The sequence below is a fragment of the Taudactylus pleione genome, unplaced genomic scaffold (assembly GCF_031769625.1).
Source record: "Taudactylus pleione unplaced genomic scaffold, aTauple2 ptg000333l, whole genome shotgun sequence".
Lineage (NCBI taxonomy): Eukaryota > Metazoa > Chordata > Amphibia > Anura > Myobatrachidae > Taudactylus > Taudactylus pleione.
In genome coordinates this window covers 7,291,595-7,317,766 of record NW_028284734.1, presented here as the reverse complement: position 1 = coordinate 7,317,766, position 26,172 = coordinate 7,291,595, and the positions used below count along the sequence as shown (strand labels likewise).

The 26,172-nt window shown below is 42.0% G+C and overlaps 1 protein-coding gene across 1 annotated transcript in view; it reads right to left on the bottom strand.

Annotated features, from left to right (window-relative positions):
- The window catches only part of ZNF366 (zinc finger protein 366), a 58,365-nt gene that overhangs the window by 12,917 nt on the left and 19,276 nt on the right, over positions 1–26,172 (bottom strand). Inside the window, 1 exon segment of the mRNA XM_088443695.1 lies at positions 193–1,510. Coding sequence (XP_088299821.1) covers positions 193–1,503 — 1,311 coding nt within the window. The 5' untranslated portion in view covers positions 1,504–1,510.

Below are 26,172 nucleotides of genomic sequence, written 5' to 3'. Positions count from 1 at the left end.
AAATAGTTATTATTATATAGAAAGTCCACACTGCACATAACATATAGTAGTATTTACTTACTATATAACTCACTATATTTTAAATTTGTCATCATTCCCAAGCAAAAGTTGAGGCCAATGTAACTATATGTGTAATTTGCATGATAATGTAAGAAGACCTCCGCCTGGGATACAGTAGTGTTTGTTACTGACCTTATGTGTCAGGGAATGCTGCTTAAGATGATGCGACTGTACAAATTCCATGCCACACTCGGAACAGATATAGGGCCGGATATCCTTGTGCTTCATCATGTGATTTTGCAGTTGGCTTGGATACTGAAATGTCTTATTGCATTCACTGCAGTTGTATTGTATAGGGCCCCTATGGGCCGTCAAATGTCTTTTAAGCTGTGCCAGTGTTGGGAAGTCAAGTCCGCACTCCACGCAGATATTCTCTCGCCCGCTCTCATGCTTTGTCTCATGGACTTTCAGTTCACTTGGATAGGCAAACCCCCTGCCACATATCCTACAGCTATATGGCTTCACATCGCTGTGCTGCATCATATGTCGCTTTAAGTGACTGGTTTGGGTAAAAGCTTTGTTGCAAACTTGGCACTTGTGTGGCCTGGTGCCCTGGTGAGTTAGCATATGGGTGTGCAAATGACTCTGCTGCTTAAACAACTTGCCGCACCTCACACAAGCATGTGGCTTGATGCCACTGTGTCCTAATATATGGGTCACCAAGTTATATTTGGACGTGTAGGACTTTTCACACATCGGACATTTCCAACGTTTCTGGTGGCCCACCTCCACATAGAATCTCTCGTCAATCTGAATATTGACGTCAACTCTCTCCACCTTCTGTTTGTTGTCCTCACTCTCATGGATTTGAGTTTTACTGATGGTTTCATCTTCTGGTCGGCCTGTGTCAGAGGCATGATGTATGTGTAATCTTTGGGAGGGCACTTGGAAAGGTAAAATCATGTCAGGGTAGCTTTTATGAAACAATGGGTAAGAAGGGTGTAGATATATAGAGCCAGTGGGCCACACTACATTTGTCCTTACAGGTTCTTGTTTTACAGGACTGACCCAAAAATGGTCCATTGACCTGTAGTATGGAATGCCGATGTTAGCCAAATCAAGCATCTTGGCATTGTAACTTGGCAGGGAAGGTAAGTGATAAACCAACGGTAGATGGGAGGGATAAAAATGGTCGTCTTCATCTGTCTGCATTTGGTCTTTAGGATCTGCAAGGTCAACATCATGAGGCATCTTAGAAGGCAAATTCTTTCTTTTGCGTGATCCGCTTTCTAGTGCATCGTGGAAGTTGTGCAGGCTGTCTTCTGGGTGCCCATACTGGTAATGTGTAAAGTGGGGAGAGTAGCCTTCATGGAAGGGAGGCAATCTACTGCATTTCAAAATAGAAGGCATTGCTTGTCTGCAATGTGGCAGCACTGGCGGTTTCTTCATGTCAGCATTGAAAAATGAAGTATAATCTTTAGAGAAATGGATGCTTTTCTGCATTGTCCCGCTGAAAGAGAAAATATGGAAAACATAACACAAAGAAGATAATTACAATGAGGTAGGAACTGTAATACTTATAAAAAATATTTTTATTCAACTAAAAATCACATATAATAATATCACATTTTATGTGTAATAGATCTAATAATTATTCACTCATCTGAAGCATAAGAACTTTAATTAATCTGTATAAACTAATTTTCCTTTAATAGGAAACATACGGTCGACCAAATGATAAACTTTCTGCAATTACAGCTAGTTTAAATTGTATAACTAAAGGCCTCCATATATCAGCAATCAATTGTGGTAATTCTGCAATTTGCAGATGATTGTATAAAAAAAAATCTGCAATGTGTTGGCTTCACAGATCGCAGATTGCAACCAAAAAGTGATTGGAATTGTTAAATCAGATTGTCCAACATGTTGGATTTCACAGATTGATTGGGGTGTAGCTTGCTAGTGTATGGAGATGATCAGCAGATTTGCAGACTGTTACTAGTAAAAGGATGGACCTTTCAAGATTGGCAGATCTGTGTTTGCTGAAAAAGATCTGTAATGTATGGGCGCAGATTGCTAGATTGGGAAATCCTAAAATCGGGCAATATATCTTCAAATTCATCCGACCCGGGTCCCATTTACAGCATGGGGACTTCCTGGTTTCTCAGCGCTTGGAGATGATGTCATCTCCAAGTGCCGGGAGAAGTGTTCCACTGTACCCATGTGCAGTGTGAACGACGTCGATCTGGGGATAACCTGGATCGGCGCTTTAGTGGGAAAGGGGTATGTCCGGGGTCTGACCCATTTTGGAACTGTGGGTCTGATTCAGAGCCAGATGCTCTGAACGAGCGCTCGCTCTGAATCAAGGCCGTTTTTTTTTTTTTGTGTGCGGCCTCCTGGCCACTCGCATAGCTGTGGGTGACCACAGCGACCATCGGGCTTGCGACGAAACCCTTGTGGTAGGGTCTCGTGGCCGCAAACCCCAGAGAGCTTCGGGCTCTGATGTCAGTGGGGCCGCCCCCAAACGGCAGGCGTTCCTTCGGGAACGCCTCCGTTTGGCCAGCCACCACCCCCTACCCTCCTACCAAACGGGGCAAGCTGTCAATCACCATCGACAGCGCGCCCCCTTTGGTGCGAGACCCGGAGCGACGGAGCACCCGCCGCTAGCCGGGTCTCGCGCATGCACACGACGGAGCCGGCTCCGTCGTGCGCATGCCCAGTGGGCAAACATCGACCCGGTTGCGAGCGCTCAGCGCTTGCGACCGGGTCTGAATCAGGCCCTGTGTTCCAAATCTTGGGTCAGACCCTGGACTTAGGTGGATAAGCAGTATTAGTGTGCAGACTGAGTAGTACATAGGGCCTGGTTCAGTACGGATCGCATTTCCGATTGCAGCTGTGTTTCCGTAAGGAACACAGCGGTGAACATATGCTAATGCTTGCCAATGCTCAGCCGACATAAAGACAGCCACTTCTGCTTTCTCACATCCCCAGTTAGGACATAAAGGAAATTGCGTCTGTATACCAAAAACTGGCTGATGTCCATCGGAAATTATTTTAGAAGTGTACGATTGGCTGTAATAAAAGTATTGTGGGCACTTAAATTGCGTCGGTTGGCGGTAATTTGCGTATGTGAAAAAGTGTTAAAAAATTATAGAAAGCTATTTTTTTCCAGGATATTACTGTTCCACATAAATTTGGGGTACGTTAAATGGGTACAAGTATACATTTGTGTTGTAAAAGTGCACTTTTAAAAACCATTAAAAAAGCACCTGCTGCGGCTACGTGCAATGTTCAAAACACTTCATGCATCCATATAGCCCCCCGCAATACCAGACCCAATACATTAAACCCATTTGCATTGATTTTTTTTTTTTCATCCAAAATTTGACCAATCGTTTTTCATCCAAATTACGCATTTCCTGAAAATGTTTTGGAGTAATTTATCATTACAGGGGTATCCAAAGGGTTCTGAGAGAAATCTCCACAATTTTAGGCAAAAAATAGGGATTTTGCATTTTTTCACCTGCTCTGAGATGGTGAAAACTTTTCGCCTGTTTCTCACTATTCCATTTTCACGGGTGCAATAAATTGGTGCGAAATCGTGGGTTCGAAAACGATATTATCGCGGGTGCGATCATTTTTTGTGAAAATCCCACTTATCGCCCCTAACTGAATCCGTCCCATAGTATTCATTATTTGTTATGGGTGACATTTTTGCTAAACATGCCTGCTGCAACAGGTTGTGCCAATTACTGTTTTTATGTAACTATATTTTGTATGTACTATATTGCTGAATAATACTGTATGTACCATTTGAGAGTTTTAGTTTTGGATTGCATGCTAACAGGTCAAAATTATGTAATACAGATCCAAAAACAAAACACATGAGGGTGATTTTGCAAAACTAAAACCAAAACACGAAGATGAATCTGTATCCAAAACCAAAACACGGGGGTCGGTGCAAATCTCTAGTTTCCACATGTTTTAAGTAACTGGCATACTCGTTATCAGGGGCCAGCCTAGTATTCAGTAAGTACCATCAAGAAGAATCTTCAGGTGGCGCTGCTTCTCTGAGCCCCGGTCCTTCCTATGGGAAGGAGGTCCAGGGATGTAAAGAGAATCCGAGGGGTCCTTCCGCTGCTGCAGAGCACGAACTTTGGCTGTGAGCATTACTGACCTGAGGTCACACACATGCGCAGCTGGTCAGACAGGCAGCGATAGGTATCAATTCTATTTCTGTAGCAGTGACACTGATAGCGGGAACAGCTTCTTTTCAGAGCAGCTGTCCCCGCACTGGAGCATGAATCTAATCTCCTAATGGGATTTATTAATTCCTTTTATGTACCTGAATGTGTAAGAAATGTCCTCTATTATTCTTTCTTCTTATAAGCTGTACATACAGTATTATGTGTCGAAGTCAAATAATTGAGTATGATCGTTTGCAATTATTATCTGATGATCTAGTCGTCTGTTGTCTGATAAAGGGTAAATCGGACGCTATTTTGCGTCGGCGCAATCCAATGCGTACAACTGCGAACCCACCACACACTTACACTGATTCACATAATGCACACACATGGACTTGTATGATTACACATAGATGCTCGTATGTGTAACCACATGCCTACACACAGACGCCCACGTTCGTCCTCACATACATACGAACATTGCCTACATCAATGCACTGACGCACATATGCGAACGCATATGTATATAATGGTTCCTATTTACAATAAGTTAATAAAGAGAGTTATTAAAGGTCTTTTTAACAACTAATTATGATAATATGTACTTTAATAAGATCTAAGGTTTAGAACATAGTAGACATGTCATGTTTGGTATTAGATTAAATCACTGTTCATTTGCAGATCTCCGGTTCTATCGGCAAGGAGATCGCATCATGCGTCCGCAAGTTACGAACTATAGAGAGTTATTGGTTAGCATGTTAACATTTTGTATGTAGTGTCTGTAGCCAGTTTAACCAGTTCTTCAGCGGGAAACTACACAAAGCAACTGTTGGAGAACTAGGACATACCCCTGATGACACCGTATGAACTAACCAATGACCAGAATGACCAGAAGCAAGGACCAATGGAATCATGCCAACTTGTCCCTATTGTTCTATATGTGACCTGTAAGGTATATAGGCTAGTGCTCTGGACACCATAAGGGAGTCATTTTTCCTTTTTTGATGACCGCAGGCTTCAGGATTGATGAGTGAGAACTGGATACAGAGCGCTAGCGTATGTTTCGGCTGTACCTTGTATTTTACTTTCTTTTTTGCGCTAATTGTTTAGATCACAGCGCGTTATACTTTTTTTCTTGTAAAATATTACTTTTTGTGCTTTGGAACCACAATTGGATTTGGAAAGCAATTATTTCAATTTAGCAACTTGCAGCGCTAAATAGCGACTAAGGGGTATCCATATATGTTTCTTAAATATTTGTATTTCATGGTCAGTTTTGGCTTAAGACCATGGGCTATATTTGTAGACCTTCTTTGGACCTTCTCTATTTTAATATCATCATTCTGAAGATGGGAAATCTGATTAAAACTCAGAACCAAAAATCAAGACCTCAGTTTGCCTACAGTACAGTATGTACCAAATATTCTCCTTGTCTTACTTGCTGCTGAGTTAAACGATTTACTTATAGATTCACAGAGCCAGGCCCTTCTTTTCCACCCATTCCACCTTATAGATTCTCATTATTTCTCGCAACAGTCTGAAATTGCAGTTTGCTATGTACTTTCCATTTCTCATGCAATAAAAATATCAATATAATTACTCTTCCCGAAATGTTGTGATATTAAAGATCTTTGAGTTATCAGAAAACAGTCAACTGCCTCCCATACCACACAGGGGTGGGCAAAAAGTGGCCCTCCAGCTGCTGTTAAACTACACATCCCAGCATGCCCTGCAAAAGTTTCAGCATGGCCAAATAGCAAAACTGTGGCAGGACATGCTGAGATGTTAGTTCTACAACAGCAGAAAGGCAGCTTATTGCCCACCCCTGTAGGATCAGCTTTCAATTCAGTCACATGCATAAATTGCCTTATTGGATGAGATCTGGGTGATTGGACCCTCATACTTAGTGGGCCTGAGTTACTTCACATGATAGGCTTTTGTAAGTGCAGTGGGAAGATGACCACACACAAAGGTCATAGATGGTAAGACCTAGCAAATAATAAAATGCTTGCTAATATAACATTCTTCTGCCTATTGTTCAGCAAGGGTTTATACATAGGCTAAATCAGCAGTCCTTAATCTTTGGTACTAGTAACCCATCAGTTTTTTCCCGTACGTTCGGGGGTACTTGAACATGTTCTGTAATGGAAGGGCTGAACAGCTAAGTGTTGATTAGGCACATAGGGCAAGCAGTGTCTTAGGGATCTCTAGTCCCATCACAGCTGATATCAAACTTAAAAAGTTTGGCCTGTGTCCCTGTGAAAGAAAGCAGATGTGGAATATAGTTTTATATTTCAGAAATTGTTATATGTGATAAATATAAATGATCAGTACATTTAAATCCTGTTTATGGTACATTTTTCACTTTTATATATGGTGGCGCCTAAACATTTTATCTAATAGCAATTACATTCTTTAGAAGTGCTGGGGGTTAAATTGGTATGTAGTTATGAGACTGGCTGCCGCGATGCCGCCGGTCTCAATCCCGACAAGCCATCTTAATCCCGACACCGGAATGCTGAAGAACGTTTGCCCGAACGAGGTAAGTCCGGGGCACCCTTCGCGTTAGCCGCAGGGGGGGAGGGTTAGGTTTAGGGAGCATAGCGGAGCTAGGGTTAGGTTTTGGGGGGAGGTTAGAGTTAGGCATCCCTAGGGGGGAGGGGTAGGGTTAGGCACCACTGGGGGGGTTAGGGTCAAGCACTAAGGGGGGAGGGTTAGGTTTAGGCACAAAGGGGGCAGGATTAGGTTTAGGCAGTAATGGGGAGGGTTAGAGTGCGGGGTGGGGTGGGTTAGGGTTTGGATACAAGAAGGGAGGGTTAGGGTTAGGGGAGAAGGGGGGTGGGTAACACGGGGTGTAGAAATGAGGACTCAAGACAGGCAGGTACTTGGTAAAGCAGTGTCTTTAATAGCAGCAGACATTGCACTTTAGCACACATAGGATTAGGCCTGAACACACAGGCATAAAACACAAATAAAGAACTCAAACTAAATGTCCCAGCACTCCCAGTCCTTTGTTGGTCAGTCTGCTGCAATGGCCTGCAGCCACAACCTGCCATGCTCTCTTAGCACAGCCAATCATCAGTTCCAGGCACTACAAGACTTTGGCCTACTAAACTGGACACTATTCAGCATCAGTGCAAATAGCATCAGGCAGATGAGAGTTTTAAACTCTTCCTGTTCTCCAATGATTATTCCAGCTGGTTGTGCAACTGTGAAAACCTGGAATTCCATACTTCCACTGGTACTGCAGAATGCACAGACTTCACTCCAGCCTCCCTTGGATGGAGCGGACCCCACAGGAATGTGGGCAATTCAGGAGAGAGAAAACCCTTCTCACCACAATATATATATAAAGTATGTATGTGTGCATATATATATATATATATATATATATATATAAATAATACACACCCATAAACATCTATAAATACATATTATACTTTAATCACCCAACATTAAATCCTTCCGATGCCCCTACCCTCTGGTGCAAATAAAAGAAACACAAATGGATGAATTCAAAGACAATGAAGATTACAAAGCTAATTAGAAAGTTCTGACCCGCAAAGTAGAGAGAACAGAGGAGGAGGTCATGAAGGGCAAGGAAAATAAGTTTATCAGGGATAAACAGGACTATGAATCCAAAAAAATAAAAAATTGGAGCAGGTTCCACAAACCAACGACTATACAGTCAAGACCTGCAAGCAAAGACAACAATCAATGGCAAACAATATCATACAGGAAAAAACCTACTTACCAGAATGAACAATGGGAAACAGATTCCCCACGGTTCAAAAATCCAGGGAACAGATTTATTAACCTACAGACGTTGAACTCAAATAGTCACACAGACCATTTTTTTATCTCCAGACCATATGCCCCAAAACCCAAAAAAATGTTCTTAAAAGAAACAACAAGATTAGCATCACCAATGAAAAGAAGAGAAAGAAAAGAAGAGGAAAATGAGGCGGTAGGAGGGAGAAGCTACAAAAGGAGAAACCTCCAATGAACCCAAAAGAGAAAGGCATCTTCAACTTATCTAAACATGAACTAACACAACTGGAAATATCACTATTGAGCAAAGGTCTGAATTTTGCCCCAACAAGGAAAATAAATAAATTCCAAACATTCATAGATTTGAATAAATTTGTGAGAAACTTGACATTGAAAAGGCACTTTCTGAGGAAAGATGATGCAATAATTAATAACTACAATGAAAGAGAATCCAAATCTGGCCTCAAACTAAAATCAAAGTTCTACCCACTTGAATCTAAAGGCAGCTATAGTAATATATTTTATGACCTAGTCAAAAAAGATGTATGTGAGGAGTACCCACAACCTATAAAAACATAGAACCTGACGAATAGGGAAAAAGAAGCACTCAAAAAACTGGAAGGAAACCAAGATATCATCTTAAAACATGCTGACACAGGGGAGGGACTACTCAGATAAAACTTTATTCGGAAAGATTCAGGTCTAAAGATTACCCAGAGAAACTATTAAGTGAGGCCGCCTATAGAACTACTAACTTGGAAAGAGCAAAACTCCTGGAATACAAGGATAAGAAGAAACAAGAGAATGAGGTGACACCTTTCATTACGACATACAATGGCCACGAGAAAAAAATTAAAACTGCCCTCACAAAACATTGGAACACCCTGTCAATGGATCCAGTAAAGGCCATTCTGCCTCCAAGACCTCCGGTTGTGTTCAAGAAAGCTCGTAGTCTTAAGGAGATTTTGGCACCAAGTATGAGGGAAATAATTTTTACCGAGGTGTTTAGGTTGTTACAAAGGTAGAAAATATAACATTTAGAAATATGTACACCCACAAAGAAGGGTATTTCGAATTCCAAAGGAACTAAGGATTGCAAAATCAAACAGAATATGAATTGCAATTGCAATTCAACATCAATAATATACCTACTTGAGTGTTCATGCGGGATTAAGTATGTCGGTAAGACAAAAAGACTTCTGAAACTAAGAATCCAGGAGCATATTAGAAACATTAAGATTAAGATAGAGGGACATGCGGTCTCAAAACATTTCATATCACATCACAATTCAGATCCAGAGGAATTAACCTTCAAAACAATTGAACAAGTAACAATTGGAGAGAGAGGAGGAGACCTTGCCAAGAGATTATCACAACACAAGATGTATTGGTTCTTCGAGTTAAGAACTATGGTCCCAGAAGGATTCAATGACAGCTATGAGATAGCACCATTCCGGTAAATATGCCAGGCACTCATGGGCAATGAATCATCTACCTAGGTAAGTATACTTACATAGATATCTACAGCCATACCTACTTGTCAACGCTCAATCTTATCTTGGAAACTAAGAGTTATTGGGCTCGGATAGTACTTGGATGGGAAACCTCCTAGGCAGTTCGAGTGCTGTAGTTGGATCTTTGGAGGTATACAGTAGCCTTGCTTAAAAGACGAAGATCAATATAAAGAAACAGAACCAGAGGAAATAAAAGAAGTGGCATCTGGACCATCCTTTATCAATTATCAATTATTGTTAGACTCATTCACTTCACAGAATAGATTCTCTGAGTAATTGGAGCTATAACGGAAAGATCCATGTGAAACAATCCCCTTCTTTTAACAAATTGATGAGAAGGAAATAACAATCACCTATAGAACAATACAATCAGAATCCCTGGAAATATTCGTTCCTATTAAAGAAGTCTTAGGGCCATTCTATACGTCCAATTCATTACCCAAACTCACATTTAGGAGACGGCTATGAAGATATTGATATATCAAAGCATTGTATCTTGTGTATACTACTATTCATAACACATCAGAGGGTATATGGTTTAAATAGGCATAAGCCCTGAACAGTAATATACTGTATATTATGTTTGCAGATGATCTGCAGTGATCTGCTAGATTTAATAATTAAGTTTTTTTTTTTTTACACCCCCTTTTTTTTCTTCTTTTTTTTCTTTTTCTTTACCAGTGCTCTCTCTACTATTTACTAGTATTTTGCCAGTAAGGATTGTTTATAGTTATATAAATACAGACTATCATCTTGTTAGAAAACACATTGTATGTCTATATATGTATTGGAATATAAGTTTGCAGTATGCTACTTAAGCGGGATTTAAATTAAGTCATATACTGTTGACCTAACCCACTACAAGGAACTTCTTTTTGGCAAGTGTCTCACTATATCAGAAAATAAGATATACTAATGACCATCAAAAAATATATTTCAGAATCACTCTCCTAGATAACCCTAAATATGGCGACTACCAGTGCAGTGACACGTGGGAATCATGATGGCATCATCGTGATACAAAAACGTCAAGTACGCAGAACTAAGTGGGAAGCTTGAAGAAGATGCCAGGAGAAGGGCATAAGTGACGTGACATACATGTTCCACAACAAGGCATGGGCGGAAGTGGCGTAGCGGGAGCTCCGGAGAAGACTGGCGAAAATGATATGCCCAGCCATCCAGGAGGGCATTGTGGGGCAGAAGCAACATGGACTGCAAGCACCAGAGAAGCCGCTTAACAGAAGTGACGCGCCCTGCAACCAGCCACATGGTATAGGAAGCAAGGTTGGAATCGGTCTCCATGGACAATCTAGTAACATGGGAATCATGGACAGAAGTGCCGATAACTAAGGGCGGAAGTCCCCGTTATCCGCATCACATGTATAAAACCTATGAAACATTACTAATTATATTGTTCTAAACACATCTAGGTAGATCAATTAATAATAAAGAGGCCGTATATGCATTTTTATTAGAATTTTTTTTTTCAAGTCTGGGAGACACCGCTCACAGGAAGTGAGGTCATCAATTAGTGCTAATTGATCCCAATTAGTGGGGTATATATAGTCATGAGATCCCTAATAGAGCCACATTATCCTTGAGAAAGTCTGTGAGACTGACAAAATGCATTGGGAGCTCCAGAATCCTCCCTTACTTGAACTTACCCAAAGATAGTCAACTAAGATAAGCACTTGGCACTTTGCTGTTTATTTATAACCTATATACTTTTTAAATAGAACTATGATATGCTTTTCTTAAATATAGATCCTTTGTAATATATGTTTTTTTATCTCTATTTTACAATGTTTTTTATGTATTTATAGAACATTTATTGTCATTAGCTAATAAAAATTGTATCATTTTTTATATATAATATTTGTCTTCCTGTTCTATGATACTAATAAGCTAGTATCATCCAGATTGTGTTTGATCCTAAAATATGCATCTTATGTGCATGGACAGAAATTTATGTTTTAAATAACCTTTTTGCACTATTGCACTGACACTTTAGCACACTGTCCAATTTTTTGTAGCATTCCTTAGATCTACATTTATTACTTACATGACATATCCTAGATACAAGTAGCTAGTGATCCATTTCACAGCTACACTTTTGTATTAATTAAAATATTTTGTATATATAATTTATGGTTGCACAGATTGCACTGACACTTTCATTACACTACCTTATATCCAGCTCCCATTCCCTCTCTTTTTTATTGATTTTATCTTTGTCTATATTCCATTAGATGAATGCACACTTCTAGATTGATACCCACTCTTGTATGATTTTATTTATTTTCTACCTTATAAGCACTATTTGTCGCTGTACACCAAGTTCACTTTTAAAACATTCCCGAGCATAACAGCAGACTACCACTGTTGTTTTCTTCTCCTTGAGATAGCTGACACCTATAACCAGGTAGGAAAGTGCGATTAGATATTGTATATCGCGCTTATTTATCTTCTACTTTTCCATAATATATATATATATATATATATATATATATATATATATATATACACATAAACATCTACAAAAGGTGTGAAATAAACTAACAACGCGGGGAATTGTTCTGGTAACTAGATGGGTGTCAGAAGCAGCCAGGTGCATTTATTAATCAATAACTGGCAAATGGGGGAAAATAAAATAATTTGTTGACAGAAGGATATCATTGGTAATTAGAAAATTGTTTTAACAATATTCAAAACTATAATATTTCAAATACGTTGGGGGTGATTTACTTACCCTTTAAGGCAATTGCAATGGTAATGCTTTATTGGAATTGTGACAATTGTACTAGTGCAGCAAAACTAGTTGTCATCCAATGCTACAAATTGAATTTCAATTGATAGGAGCAAGTTTGACATGATGGTTCTGCTAAGTGGAGCTGTCGTTCTCATACAGACGTCATGGGCAGTGTTTCCATCTCAAAGAACTTAATGTTACTTTCATTTCCTGACGCTCATCTCAGATTTCCTGGATTTCTAATCAGCTTTGCCAGCTCTCATTAAACAAGAACTTGCTGCCAGAATGGAATATGTCAGTTCTTTTCATTTGTCTTGATTTGCTAAAATAGATTCTGCCTAGAAAGACAATCCTGACTTGCCACATTGAAATGTAGGGATATTAGCCTCTTTTGGGAACTACCCTGTTATGGGATCAATAGGGATCACACAACCTGGCATCTGGTCAGGAGAGTAAAGGCCGATGACAGTTTTATATTCAGTACTGTAGTTTCAGGTTTGTGATTTAATTAAGAGTCAGTTTTCCTTTGACGCCTCACGTAATAATGTTCTGCAGACATCACAAGTTTTTATTTTTTACCTTCACACTATATGAAGCTCACTGCATTTAACATGTTAAACTATGTCATATGCGAGCTACATGGGTTTAATTACACCCCACCCATAAATATCTGTTCATGCCTATTTCAAATTGCCATACTAAACCTTGCTAACAGCTATCAGATCTGTATTGTGTCTGCGGCTTCTCTTGATACCTGTTGCAAATCTTAGTGATGCAATATATTGATAATAATAATAATAATAATAATAATAATAATAATAATAATAATAATATTATTATTATATATTTAGAAGGTGTCATACAAATCTGCAGTGTTACAGATGTGCATATCACAGTGATAAACAGCAAGTAATATACTGGACATTTAAAAAAAAATAGTTGTTATTCTGTATATAACACAACAAAGAGTGCCATAGATCTTATAATCAAATGTTGAGGAGATAGTATTGTTTAAGAGAGTAGTTTGCAGGGCCTGAGCATGACGATTTGGATGTTATAAAGTCTGTGTGTATTTAAGTACTGAAGGACATACGAACGCTGTTACATAGAAGATGTTTGTTATGTTGCAGAGCAGTCGAGTCAGAGGAATATGTTTCATAACTGAAAAAAAATAAATTTTTTGACCACATGACTCCAATTAGATGACTTTAAAGCAGGCTGTGCCATTAGCCGGCTAGCTGAAACCTTTTGGTATAAACTCATATGCCTAAAATAAATTGGCAAACCATTTAACTGCTTTTAAGGAAAAAAAAAAAAAAAAAAAACACTTTTTAATAATGAACATATAAGCATCAAAACCATCAAACATAAATCATGCAACTAATTTATTTGCATTATTATATTTTATTTAATAAGCAAATTACTTTTGTATATTTACTCTTATCTTTACAAACACCAGTTTGTTTAATCTAGCCCAGTGGTTCCCAAACTGTGCGCAGCGGCACCCTGGGGTGCCTCGGGACACTTGCAGGGGTGCCTCAGGTTGGTGGTCCAGCACCAAATCAAATTATTTATGGTCAATGTAATGTAAAAATGTGGACAAACAGAAGCACAAACCTGTCCACCACCACATAACTGAACTAATGATGACAGGTAAGCACAATTTACACCTTGCTACTTTACTACATTTTATTCTGAATTTCTCAATAGCAAACTTTTGGCTTAGGGGTGCCGTAAAAACAATGCTGATACTCTAGAGCACCATGGTTCAAAAATGTTTGGGAGCCACTAATCTAGCCATTGCCTGAGGAAGCGGTAAGTTGCACCCGGAAACGTTGCAAGAGTCCTTAAAGTGAGAATAGCATGGTTTATTTTTTATTTTATGGTTTATTTGTATAAGTGTTCTTTAAAGTGTGTGTTATTTTTTTGGTTGTTGATTCACTGTTCTTACATATCTTTTAATGCTTCAGCAAAATTTTTACTTTTATATTATACATTTTTACTAAAAGGTTTTATTGGCAAATATTATTCATATTATGAGAATGAAGAGATTAACACTCTCTACCTGTTGTTGTAACTTGTTTGCATTATATACTGGGAGTGAAGGATTGAACACCCCAGTTACTGTATAAAGTGACACTAAATTCTAAATAAAATATTTTTTTACTATTGGCAGATCTATTATTTGATATCGCATGAAAATGAATAATTAGTGGATTGCCTATTTTTAGGCAATATATAGGATTACCCTGAAATTAGAGACCTCAATCACTTAGGTTTTGCGCATTTTTTGGGTACAGTATATCATATATATATCATATTCATTTTGGTTTGTCCCTAATCCAGCGCCAGAGATAAACAAATCTTATTGCTGCATACCCTGGATCTATTTGAGGAAGTTCTTATTCTCAAGATTTGCAGGACACATATCCCATTTAAAACATCATGGTACATACTTTAGAGCAGTGATTCCCAACCACGGTCCTCAAGGCACCCTAACAGTCCTGGTTTTAGTGATATCCATGTTTCAGCACAGGTGGTTAAATCAAAATAACTGAAGTATTAATTGAGTCACCTGTGCTCAAGTGTGGCTATCCTTAAAACATGGACCGTTAGTGTGCCTTGAGGACCGTGGTTGGGAACCCCTGCTTTAGAGACACGAGTCAGGAACACTACTACGCCAATATGCTGCCCCCACTTAAAAAACACATCAAACTCTCCTATGATTTAAAGGGGAAGTGTATATGGGGTCTATTTACTAAGCCTTGGATGGCGATAAACTGAACGGAGATAAAGGGGGTCATTTAGACCCGGTCGTTAGCGCTCGGACCAGGTCGATGGCCCCCCACAGAGCATGCGCACGACGTGCGCATGCGTGAGACCCGCTATGACCGGCGCTGTCTCGATCCAAAGGGGGCGAGCTGTCGATGTTGATTGACAGCTTGCCCCGTTTGGAAGGCGGGCTGGCGGGGTGGCAGCCCAAACGAGGGCGTTCCCATGGGAACACCTACCGTTTGGGGGCGGCCCCACTGACATCACTAGTGATGTCAGTGGAGAGCTTCCGGCTCAGGCAGAGCCGAAAGCTCTCCAGGGCTTACGAAAAAGGAGACCCTACCCTGGGGTCTCATCATAAGCCCCGATGGCCGCGATGGTCTTGACCATCGCGACCATCACCTTAGGCGGTCATAAAGCTGTGGGTGTTAACCCACAGCCTTACCACCGCAAAGGAGGACGTCTTGAAAATTCAAGAGGTCCTCCCCTCATTCAGACCGACCGCACGCTCTGTGCGACCGGCTCTGAATGAGGTCCAAAGTCCCAACCAATCAGCTCATAACTGCTATGTCACAGGCTGTATTTGAAAAGTGACAGATAGGAGCTGATTGGTTGTGAGTTTATCTCCTTTCACTTTATCTCCATCCAAGGCTTAGTAAATAGACCCCTTGGTACTGTATACATCACTATCTATATCTGTTACATTTTTGTCTCAAAGTTAATTTTCCAACATTTTTATTTTTAAGCATATGTTTACTTGATGATCTGTGCAGTATTCGGACTTTTCCTGTTTGAAATAAATAATTTTCAAAGATATTCGCCACCCTTTTTTAAGTAGGAAAATATTGCATGAGACAAAAATGGGATTTGCTCCTTCTCTTCCAGCAGCTGTCAATCTCAGTGGGACTTGCGGTTCCTCTGCTTGCGTGTATCCTCCCCCAGTGTCTGATGTGAGGCCATTCCTGATCGGGCAGCCCGGTGGAGGCAGCGATCCCTCGTTGGTTGGCTGCAGGTGATCCAGACACACATTGCAGCTTTTTCTGCATTGAATATGCGCAGTTGAAAAGTCACACATGCACAGTAACCGCCCTGTGTTCATAGGGGGTTGGGTATGAAATTAAATACCGGCAGTCTGGATGCCTGCTGTCAAAATAGCATCAGCGGCATCCCGATGCTCAGTATCCCGATAGGGGTTGGGTAAGTATACTAGCCCTCCCCCCTTCTCCCCCTAACCCCAACCCCCCCTTCTTGCACGCTAACCCTCCCCACCCCATACCCTAATCCACCCCATTAGTGCCAAACCCTAACCCCCCTCCCCCTAAAGCCTGATGCCCCCATGGTGCCTAAACATGACCCCCCCACGGCTAACAGCTAAGGCGCCCCACTATACTTATGACTGTGATGGCGGCTGTCGGGATTCCGCCTATGTGTAGTCCCGGTTCGGGATTCCGACGCCAGGATTTTAACAGTCGGCATCCCGTCCGCCGACAAACTGACTACATCCCTTCATAGGTGGAAATAAAGTGATCGCTCGCACAATCATTTTACTTTTTGGTGATCACCAGGACCAGCTTTGATTGGAGCCCATGTCCTGGCAATTTAAATTAATACATTTAAGTAGAAAAATAACACTTTTTGCCACGATATGCTGCAATAAGAATATTTTATGTAGGGGCGAGCGGGTTCGGATTTCAGAAATCCGAACCCCCCCGATCCGAGGCCGATCCGAGTCAGGCTCGACTTTTCCCGCCTGACTCAGATCTGAAATCGAGGCAAAACGTCATCATCCCGCCTTCCGGGTCTCGCGGGTTTTGGATCCTATATAAGGTACCCCCGTCGGCGCCTTTTTCTCACTCGGCTGTGGACAGTGAAGAGGGAGGGTGGGAGTTAGGGCTGGGCTGGGCTGGGCTGTGTAGTGTAGTGTAGTGTAGTGCAGTGCAGTGCAGTGTTGTGCTGTGCTGTGCTGTGCTGTGCTGCTGTTGTCCATAGGGGCTGTATCCACTCCTCCAAAGTCCATAGGGGCTGGCTGGACTGTGTTGTGCAGTCAGTTGTCCATAGGGGCTGTGTCATAAGTAAAGGGCCGGCTGGCTTGACCGTTAAAGGGTGCTGTAACCCCCAAAGTGCACTCCAAACAAAATAAAAAATATTTTCTGTGTTTGTGAATTGTGTGCACTGTGGCTGCACGTTCATCAACAAAGGAGCAGCGCCAAGCGTGCGCCTGTGTCCCATTAGTAAAGGGCCGGCCGGCTTGTCCGTTAAAGGGTGCTGTAACCCCCAAAGTACACTCCAAACAAAATAAAAAAATATTTTCTGTGTTTGTGAATTGTGTGCACTGTGGCTGCACGTGCATCAACAAAGGAGCAGCGCCAAGCGTGCGCCTGTGTCCCATAAGTAAAGATGCGGCTTGCTCATTTCTTAAAGGGTGGTGTAACCCACAAAGTGCACTACTCTCCAGCCAAAATAAAAAAATATTTTCTGTGTTTGTGTGCGCCTTAGCCGCACGTATATATCAAATCAATATAATATAAATGGAGGACCAAACTTTCTCCGATAAAAATAAAATAGGGAAAGATCAAGAACCATTTCCTCCTAGTGCTGAAGCTGCTGCCACTAGTCATAACATAGACGATAACATGCCATCAACATCGTCTGCCAAGGCCGATGCCCAATGTCATAGTAGAGGGCACATACAATCCCAAATGACAAAGTTCAGGAAAATGACCTTAAAAAAAACATTTAAATCATCTGAAGAGAAACGTAAACTTGCCAATATGCCATTTATGACACGGAGTGGCAAGGAACGGCTAAGGTCTTTCCCTATGTTCATGACTAGTGGTTCAGCTTCACATGACGATGGAAGCCCTCCTCCCTCTAAAAGAATCAAACGAATTAAGCTGGCAAAAGCACAGCGAAGAACTGTGCGTTCTAAGAAGATATCACAAATCCCCAAGGAGAGTCCAAGTGTGGTGGCGGTTGCGATGCCTGACCTTCCCAGCACTGGACGGGAAGAGGTGGCTCTTTCCACCATTTGCACGCCCCCTGCAAGTGCTGAAAGGAGCACCCACAGTCCACTTGCTGATATGCAAATTGAAGATGTCACTGTTGAAGTACAACAGGATGAGGATACTGGTGTAACTGGCGCTGAGGAGGAGGTTGGCGAGGAGGATTCTGATGGTGATGTGGTTTGTTTAAATCAGGCTCCGGGGGAGACAGCTGTTGTCCGTGGGATGAAAAAGCCCATCACGGTCATGCCTGGGCAGAAGACCAAACATTCCACCTCTTTGGTCTGGCAATATTTCTATCCAAATCCGGACAACAACTGTCTTGCCATATGTACCATATGTAAAGGTGAAATAAGTAGGGGTAGGGACGTTAACCACCTAGGAACATCCTCCCTTATACGGCACCTGCAGCGCGTTCATAAAAAGTTACTGTCAAGTTCAGAAACTTTGGCTAAGACCATAAGCAGTCCAGGGACACCTAAATCACTTTTTCCTGTTTTATCCAAGGAATTGGTGGATGAGGAGGATGAGGGCGACATCTTGCCTCCGTAGAGCCAGTTTGTGCAGGGACACATTAATTGCCAGCTTGTTTTGTGGGGCCCAAACGAACCAATCATTTCTGCCACAGTCATGTGGCAGACCCTGGCGCTGAAATGATTGGTTTGTTAAAGTGTGCATGTCCTATTTATACAACCATAAGGGTGGGTTGGAGGGCCCAAGGACAATTCCATCTTGCACCTCTTTTTTTTCTTTGCAGTATGTACTGTTTGGGGCCTAGTTTTTCAAACTGCCATCCTGTCTGCCATTGCAGTGTCACTCCTAGATGGGCCACGTGTTTGTGCCGCCCACTCGTGTCGCTTAGCATAGTCATCCAGCTACCTCGGTGCAACCTTTTGGCCATAAAAACAATATTGTGAGGTGTTCAGAATAGACTGGAAATGAGTGGAAATTAAGGTTATTGAGGTTAATAATTGAATAGGAGCATAAAAACCCACAAATTCTGTGATTTTAGCTGTTTTTATGCTTTTTTAAAAAAAATACAGATCCAAAACACAAAACCCAGAACCCAAAACGCGGAAGGGTGGTTTTGGCAAAACCAATCCAGATCCAAAACACAAAGAAAGATCCAGATCCAAAACCAAAACACGAAAAGTAGCCGGTGCACACCCCTAATTTTATATTCAGGAGCTGACCGCAGATTATAATAAATATGCCCACAGTCCTATCTTCTTTTTGCCAATCACCTGGATGCCTGGTCTCTCTGCATCTGGTAATAATAAATAGGGAGAATCCCTAAAAACTGTGAAAACTCCCATTTTTACAGGATCTAGGTATCTCCTCTCTGGCACAAATAGGCCTCTCATACTGTTAACTAAAGTAGATATTGGCACCTTGTAGGAAAAAGAACAAGTTACACTAAAGAGTCCCAGCCTCAGAACCTTTATAAATCATTGGAAATGGCTGGGGCTGAAAAGCTGAAGAAAGATATAGGAAGTGTGAACAGCAAACAAGCCTATTAGATGATGTGTCCTGCTTCCTGCTTATTGCTTTCTTTTCTCAGTTCTCCTTGAGAAACCACATGAAACTATTAAATGTCACAGAGAATAAATGAGGAGCTGGCATAGGGTGAACAAGTTTCCCTGCACTGTAGTTACAACAGCTGACTACGTTGGACAATTTGGGGTTTTTCAGTTGTGCACCCCCGTACTCAGTTCTCATGTGCATAGCTGCCAACATTTATTACTAATCTCCAGGGACACATTGCCTATAAGCCATACTTGCCTACTTTTGAAAAAGCATTTCAGGGAGATTGTGAAAGCAGCACCTATGAGCGCGGCGTCAAAGTGGGCGTGTACTGCTACATCTGAGAGGCGTGTCATAAAATGGATTTATATCCAAATGTAAATGAGCCCCAAAGCAGTTAGTAAGATCTATTTATTGATGAAAACACATTAAAACTTTTCAGAAAATGCATGTAGCCCTAAGGATCATTGTGCCTTATAACCAATGCAGGGAAATTATATTAATGATCCCATTTAAATGTATATATCTCTGTTTTTTTTGTATATAACAGCTACATAATAGGGGTAAGGTGCAATCAGGGATATTGCTAGACTCTTCAGGGAGACAGGGAGATTGCTGCTATTTCAGGGAGTCTCCCTGACAATGAGGGAGAGTTGGCAAGTATGCTATAAGCAGGTGCAATAAAACACATTGTGGGTTGTGCAGTCTACAGTATGTGGAATTTTATGCACTACAATAACCATCATGACATTTTTTTAAGTAATCCTGAATGATTTACATATAAAACCCAGAGAATCAGAACAGATTGAGAGAACTGCACCCATTATAAATAATAAAGGAAGTTCAAAAATAGGGATATATTTCTGGGACAAAAAAATCCAGTAATACAAATTAGAGACAGATGGTATATCTGCAAGTTAGGGAACATTTTATAGAGGTGCACAGAGGAGGGTGTTCTTGGTGTCTATATCTAGAAAAAATATCATAGAGTACATCACGGAAATCAGGTCACTGTGCTCTGTGTGTGTGGCTTGGAGCTGCTGTTTCTGGAGGTGTCCTTCCTTTCTTATATAGTATTATCAATTGGGGGAAGATACAGAGCTGCAGCGTGGTAATAAGTAGGTGTGTACAATGATGGGGACAGTATATAGCAAGTGTTGTGGTTGTGTGGATGAAATGAATGAATGCCAAAATGTCAGTGGGTAAATAATATTTATTGATCCCAGGCAGCATTTAAGTCACAGTCCTCTGATTCAGGTAGTTTCCTTCATATACCTTGTATATCTGTCATGGACAGGTATACTCCCACTTATACTGAGGACCCTCAGTGATGTAAGGAGTAGGGTAGTTCTTTAGGAACCCCCTTCATATAGCTCGGGCTATATTCCTCCGGTGTGACTAGTGATCACATTTGCGGTGACTAGTGTAACTTTTGCACTACTGGGGTGACTGGTGGTCACTGGTCCGTCATCTGGAAGTCTTTGGAGTGTCCTGGTATGAATACCGGTGTGTGGAAACAGAATCTGCGGTGGCATCCCGCCATGTGTGATCCCACTTACCGGTAAGTGATATGTGGGTGGTCCTCCTTTGTGTCTGCTGGTTGCTGGGCTTCTGGGTGCAAGCAGCGCCGCACGTGTATCCAGATTAGCACAGCTTCTGGGTCTGACATCACATCTTACAAGGAGGAGATCATGGAGCCTATTTACTAAGCCTTGGATAGAGATAAAGTGAATGGAGATAAGGTAACAGCCAATCAGCTCCTAACTGTCATTTTTTAAACGCAGCCTGTGACATGACAGTTAGGAGCTGATTGGCTGGTACCTTATCTCTGTTCACTTTATCTCCATCCAAGGCTTAGTAAATAGACCCCCATGTCTTGTGGGACCTTAGCTAAATCTTGCAATATGTGAGTGACTGTATCTCTCTCCAGCCGGAGAGAGGATAAGTTGTTTGTTCTGTGTGGCAGAGCGTCCACCCGTCAGTCCAATGTGTTTCAGCAATCCTGCCTTAAAGGTATAAGAAACAGCACCAAACACAGTGATGTCATCCTTGAAAAAGACAAGATTGCTGATACACAGTCCCTCATTCAGAGGCGCTCGCAAAAAGCGAGTGCTCGTTCTGAATGTGGGCAGCCGCTTCTCTTTTGAAGTGCGGCCTCCTGGTTGCTAGCTAAGCTGTGGGTTACCACCCACAGCTTTAGCGACCGACCAGGTTGATGGTCAAGACCATTGCGACCATCGGGGCTTGCAACGAGACCTTGAGGTTGGGTCTCGGCAACCGCAAGCCCCAGGGAGCTTCGTGCTCTGATCGAGCAGGAAGCTCCCCACTGACATCACTGCTGATGTCAGTGCGGCTGCCCACAAAACGGCATGCGTTCCTTAAGGAACGCCTCCATTTGTGAAACCACCCCACCGCCACGCCTACAAAACGGGGCGAGCTGTCGATCACCATCGACAGCCGCCCCTTTTGTAGTGAGCTTCGGAGCGAGAGAATTTCTCTCTCGCTCCAGGGCTTGCGCACAGTGCTCAGTGCTTGCGAGTGGGTCTGAATGAGGTCCACAGTCCGGAATAAGAGCACTATGACTCACAAGCTGCCTGTAATCAATAATTTGATTATTTAGCCACTGACATTTAGGGCCTGATTCAGAGCCACTCGTAAGCGGCAGCTCGTTCGCTCCGAGCGATGTTTGCTCAACTGCGCATGCGTACGGATCGTTATACGCATGCGCGAACCAGTCAGTGCGGCCGAAATTCATGTGCTCGCAAAATAGCGAATGCCTGATAATTTGAGTGACAGGATGAGGCGTATGTGGGTGGTAACAGGGGAAGGTGCTTGAAAACGGGGAGTGGAGATCCGATCGCAGGCGTGCTTAAAGGTCAAAACGGGCGTTTTATGGGTGTGCATATTTAAATCAGCAGCGTCATTGACCACGTCACTGGGTTATTTTTTAGCCAGAACTGCTCGCAAAATTGTGGTAGAAAAAACCAACCACAAGAATAGCGTGCAGCTCATACCCTGTTCGATGTACTCGATTAATCTAATAAATAGCGGACATGACGTAGGATGCGAGCGGCCAGGGGGCGTAGTTTCCCAAAAAACGACCGCAAGTTTTGTTCGCTCTTTCAGACCTAGAGGTGTGAACAGACCGCAAACAGCGAACGGTTCATTTGAATAGCCACCCCTATTTTCTGGATGAGCGAGCGCAAATAGCGACCGGCTCTGAATCAGGCCCTTAGTCCACAGAACAACAACACTTAAGGTGCGTACACACACAACGATGTTAGTAATGAACGTTTTTCGCTGAACGATTTTTGTTCAGTTTTTCCCTTGCAAAAGTGAACGAAAATCATTTAACAAAGTAGTTGGTTTTACTTTACTTAATAAACGATTTTCTGTGTGTTGAAGGAAAAATGTTGACTGAACTACAAACTGCAAACTACAATCGACAAACGTGAACACGCATGAACGATAATCACTCATCGTTTTAACTCAGAAAGTAAACGATTTTTTTAACGATTGAACAATAAACGATATCGTTATAGTTAATCGTTCAAAAAATAGTTGTGTGTATGCACCTTAAGGGGTAGATTTACTAAAGTGAGAGTTTTTAGAAGTGAGTTTTAAAAGTGATATTGCCCATAACAACCAATCAGAGTCTACTTAACATTTAACTAGCACATGCTAGTAGAAGCTAGAATCTGATTGGTTGCTATTGGCAACATCACTTTTAAAACGCACTTCTAAACACTCTCACTTTAGTAAATTTACCCCTTACTATATACCTTCCCCATCATTACACACACCTAACCATTTCCAAACTGCAGTGCTGTATCTTTCCCAATTGATAATCATACAGTACATGACATTTCATTTTTGGATTAAGAAAAGTAATACAAAATAACTGTTCTCAGCAGGACCCTACAGCACCAGTAGTAGAACAGTACTTGTACAAGCAAATTGCAGCTTCTTTGAAGGGGTTGAACTCCCTCTCAGTCAGTCACATCATTAAATGCCATTGGCCAGGAGAGACAGGCATTCCTGGCTGAAGAGAGTGTCCGGTTACTGGATGTAAGGTGGTCACGTGATGCTCCAATAGCATGACACCCACTTCGGCCAGGAACATTTGTCTGGTCATGGCAAAAAGGGAATTATAGGACCATTACTGCTTTCTACATATCACATAATATGATTTGTAGGGACTCTTTCAAATAATGTTATAGACAATGTTCTCGCATATGGGAAAGTAAACTAGAATCAGTGTTGAGTGTGGTATATGATGCTGACATTCAGAATGTTGACACTGACATAATGTCGACATTGCCAGAATGATGACTGCATACTGTGGTGCAACCTGGGGGCACTAACCACAATAGGTTATTGATGGTAGAGGTTTATAGATCAATATACAGTAGAGCTTAGTGAAACAATATAGGTACCTGCCCTGAATTGCGTTGTCAATATGGTGCAAGTCGTATATCAAGGTTGGCAAAATAATATGGTGAAACAATTACACAATTCACTAAAAATTATTTCCTGCTACCTCGTCAAAGACATCTGTAGCAGCACTTTCCATGGCAATGTGCACTGTTGTCATGCTGGTCCCAGCCTACAGCACCAGCTACATTGCTCCTGGGGGGTGATAGGGAAGTGTGTGATGCATACTAGTGCTATATGTCAGCACTGGGTCTGGGTGATGATTGCAAAGTCCACAACAGTCTATCTATTCCAGTTGTTATTTATTAAACATATTATTATTATTATTATTATTATTATTATTATTATTATTATTATTATTAGAATACAGTTTAATTTCTGAGTCTGTGGCTTACACAGTTTATAACTTTTACAGACACGGGGAAATGGAGAAGGCCTTTTAAGTAAAAGCAATAGGTTACTTCTTGGGGTCACACTGATGGGTACCTTTTAGGTCGCAGCAGTTTATCTGACAGGCCACTATGAGTTGGAGATGACAATCCGGGACACTGGATGGGATGATGTAGAATTCATAAACAGTCTGGTGCACAAACAGCTTGTTCTTTCATCCATTCTCTCCCACTCAAGCCCCAGTTCTTCCTTACACTGCTTTCCAGTACATTAGTTTACACCAAAGAAAAATAATGTGCAGATCCCACTGTGCCAACTGGGAAGGTGCAGTGCAAACTCCATACTCAACAGGGGCATTGAAAGGGAATAGTCTTCTTCAGGCCAAGCTTATTATTTATTGCCATTAACCATAAAAACGAAAGCATCAGTAGATTCCAGTCAAGTTGTCAGGTGAGCGGATGTGAATAGAACATACTGTATAATACTGTCATCCAGTCATGTATCATACTTTTCGAGCCAGTGGCGGATCCAGACTTATCTTTAAGGGGGGGTGGCTTACTGTTTAGTCCTGACTCCTCCTCTCTCCAGTCCCCCCCCCCAATGTAAACAACTGGAGCGAGGATGAGCTCGGGAAAATATGACAGCAACTCCCATTAGTTGCAGCATTAGGCTCAATCCCCAGGGGTGGGCATGGCATTTGAGGATATGAGATATCAGGGAGTGTGGAGCCCCTATAGCTGTGAGCCCAGTACAGGAGCCCCCACTCCAGCAGTCATTAGTCCATGCATTCAATGTGCCACTTACCCCTCAGCCCCAGCAGCAGCAGCCAAATGCCCCAGCAGCAGCAGCCAGATGCCCCAGCAGCCTGCACTCATCCACAGGGTGAAGTGACCGTTGCCATATGTGTGGTGTAGTCCGCACCCTGCCCGCCCGCCGCTGTCTCTAGTGTCCATCCTGCAGCCACACATGTTCCTCCCTCTCCATTGACGGAGCCGTCTCCGGGTAACCTGAGGACGCCGCCTCCCTCTGTGCCTGGCCGCTCCCCTTCCGGCACTCTGTGCACACTACAGCTCGGGGGGGAGGTGCGGCATCAGGATGGGGCCCTGCCAGCCAATAGGGTAAGTGGGGAGGAGGAGGGACCTGTGAGACGCTACAGCAGGGAGCTGAGCCCGGAGCCGCGGTACACAGTTAACAGGAGAGAGAGTCTGTAAGAAAAGCTGCCACGTTTTCCTTTTACTTTGTGAAAATAAACTTACTGCACTGTACCCTCAATTACCTTATTGTTTATTACTTGAATTTTGGGGTCTCTCTCAGGACACCTTCCTCTATGCTGATGGGAGCCATAAATGTATAGGATCCTCACTACTAAGGGTATTGGCACTGCTGCTGCTCTTGTCATTGCTATAGTGTAATGTGTCAACATAGGGGTCATCAAGTGACCTATTCACAGATCTGTCCTGTGGTGTAGTGAACCTGATAGAAGCATGGATCCCAACAGTGTAGAGGTGGCAGTGACGATGGAGGAATCCCGTAATCAGTGACGTGCGGTGAAGTAAATGGCTGGGGAGGCACTGGCTAGTATCAGAGCCAGAATTACACATACATATATGAACCCGAGGTTTCATGTGGGCATTATACAAAGGTGCAGCAGTATATAGTGCACTCTTTACTTTTGACTATAAAAATTATTAGAGTAATACAAAGAAGATATTTATAATATTTTCATTACATTTTTCTTATAATTTTCATAGTAAAAACTGTAGAATATACTGATGTATGACAGGAAAGGCTCTGCCTGAGCTGCATTACCTGACCGCACATCACTTCCC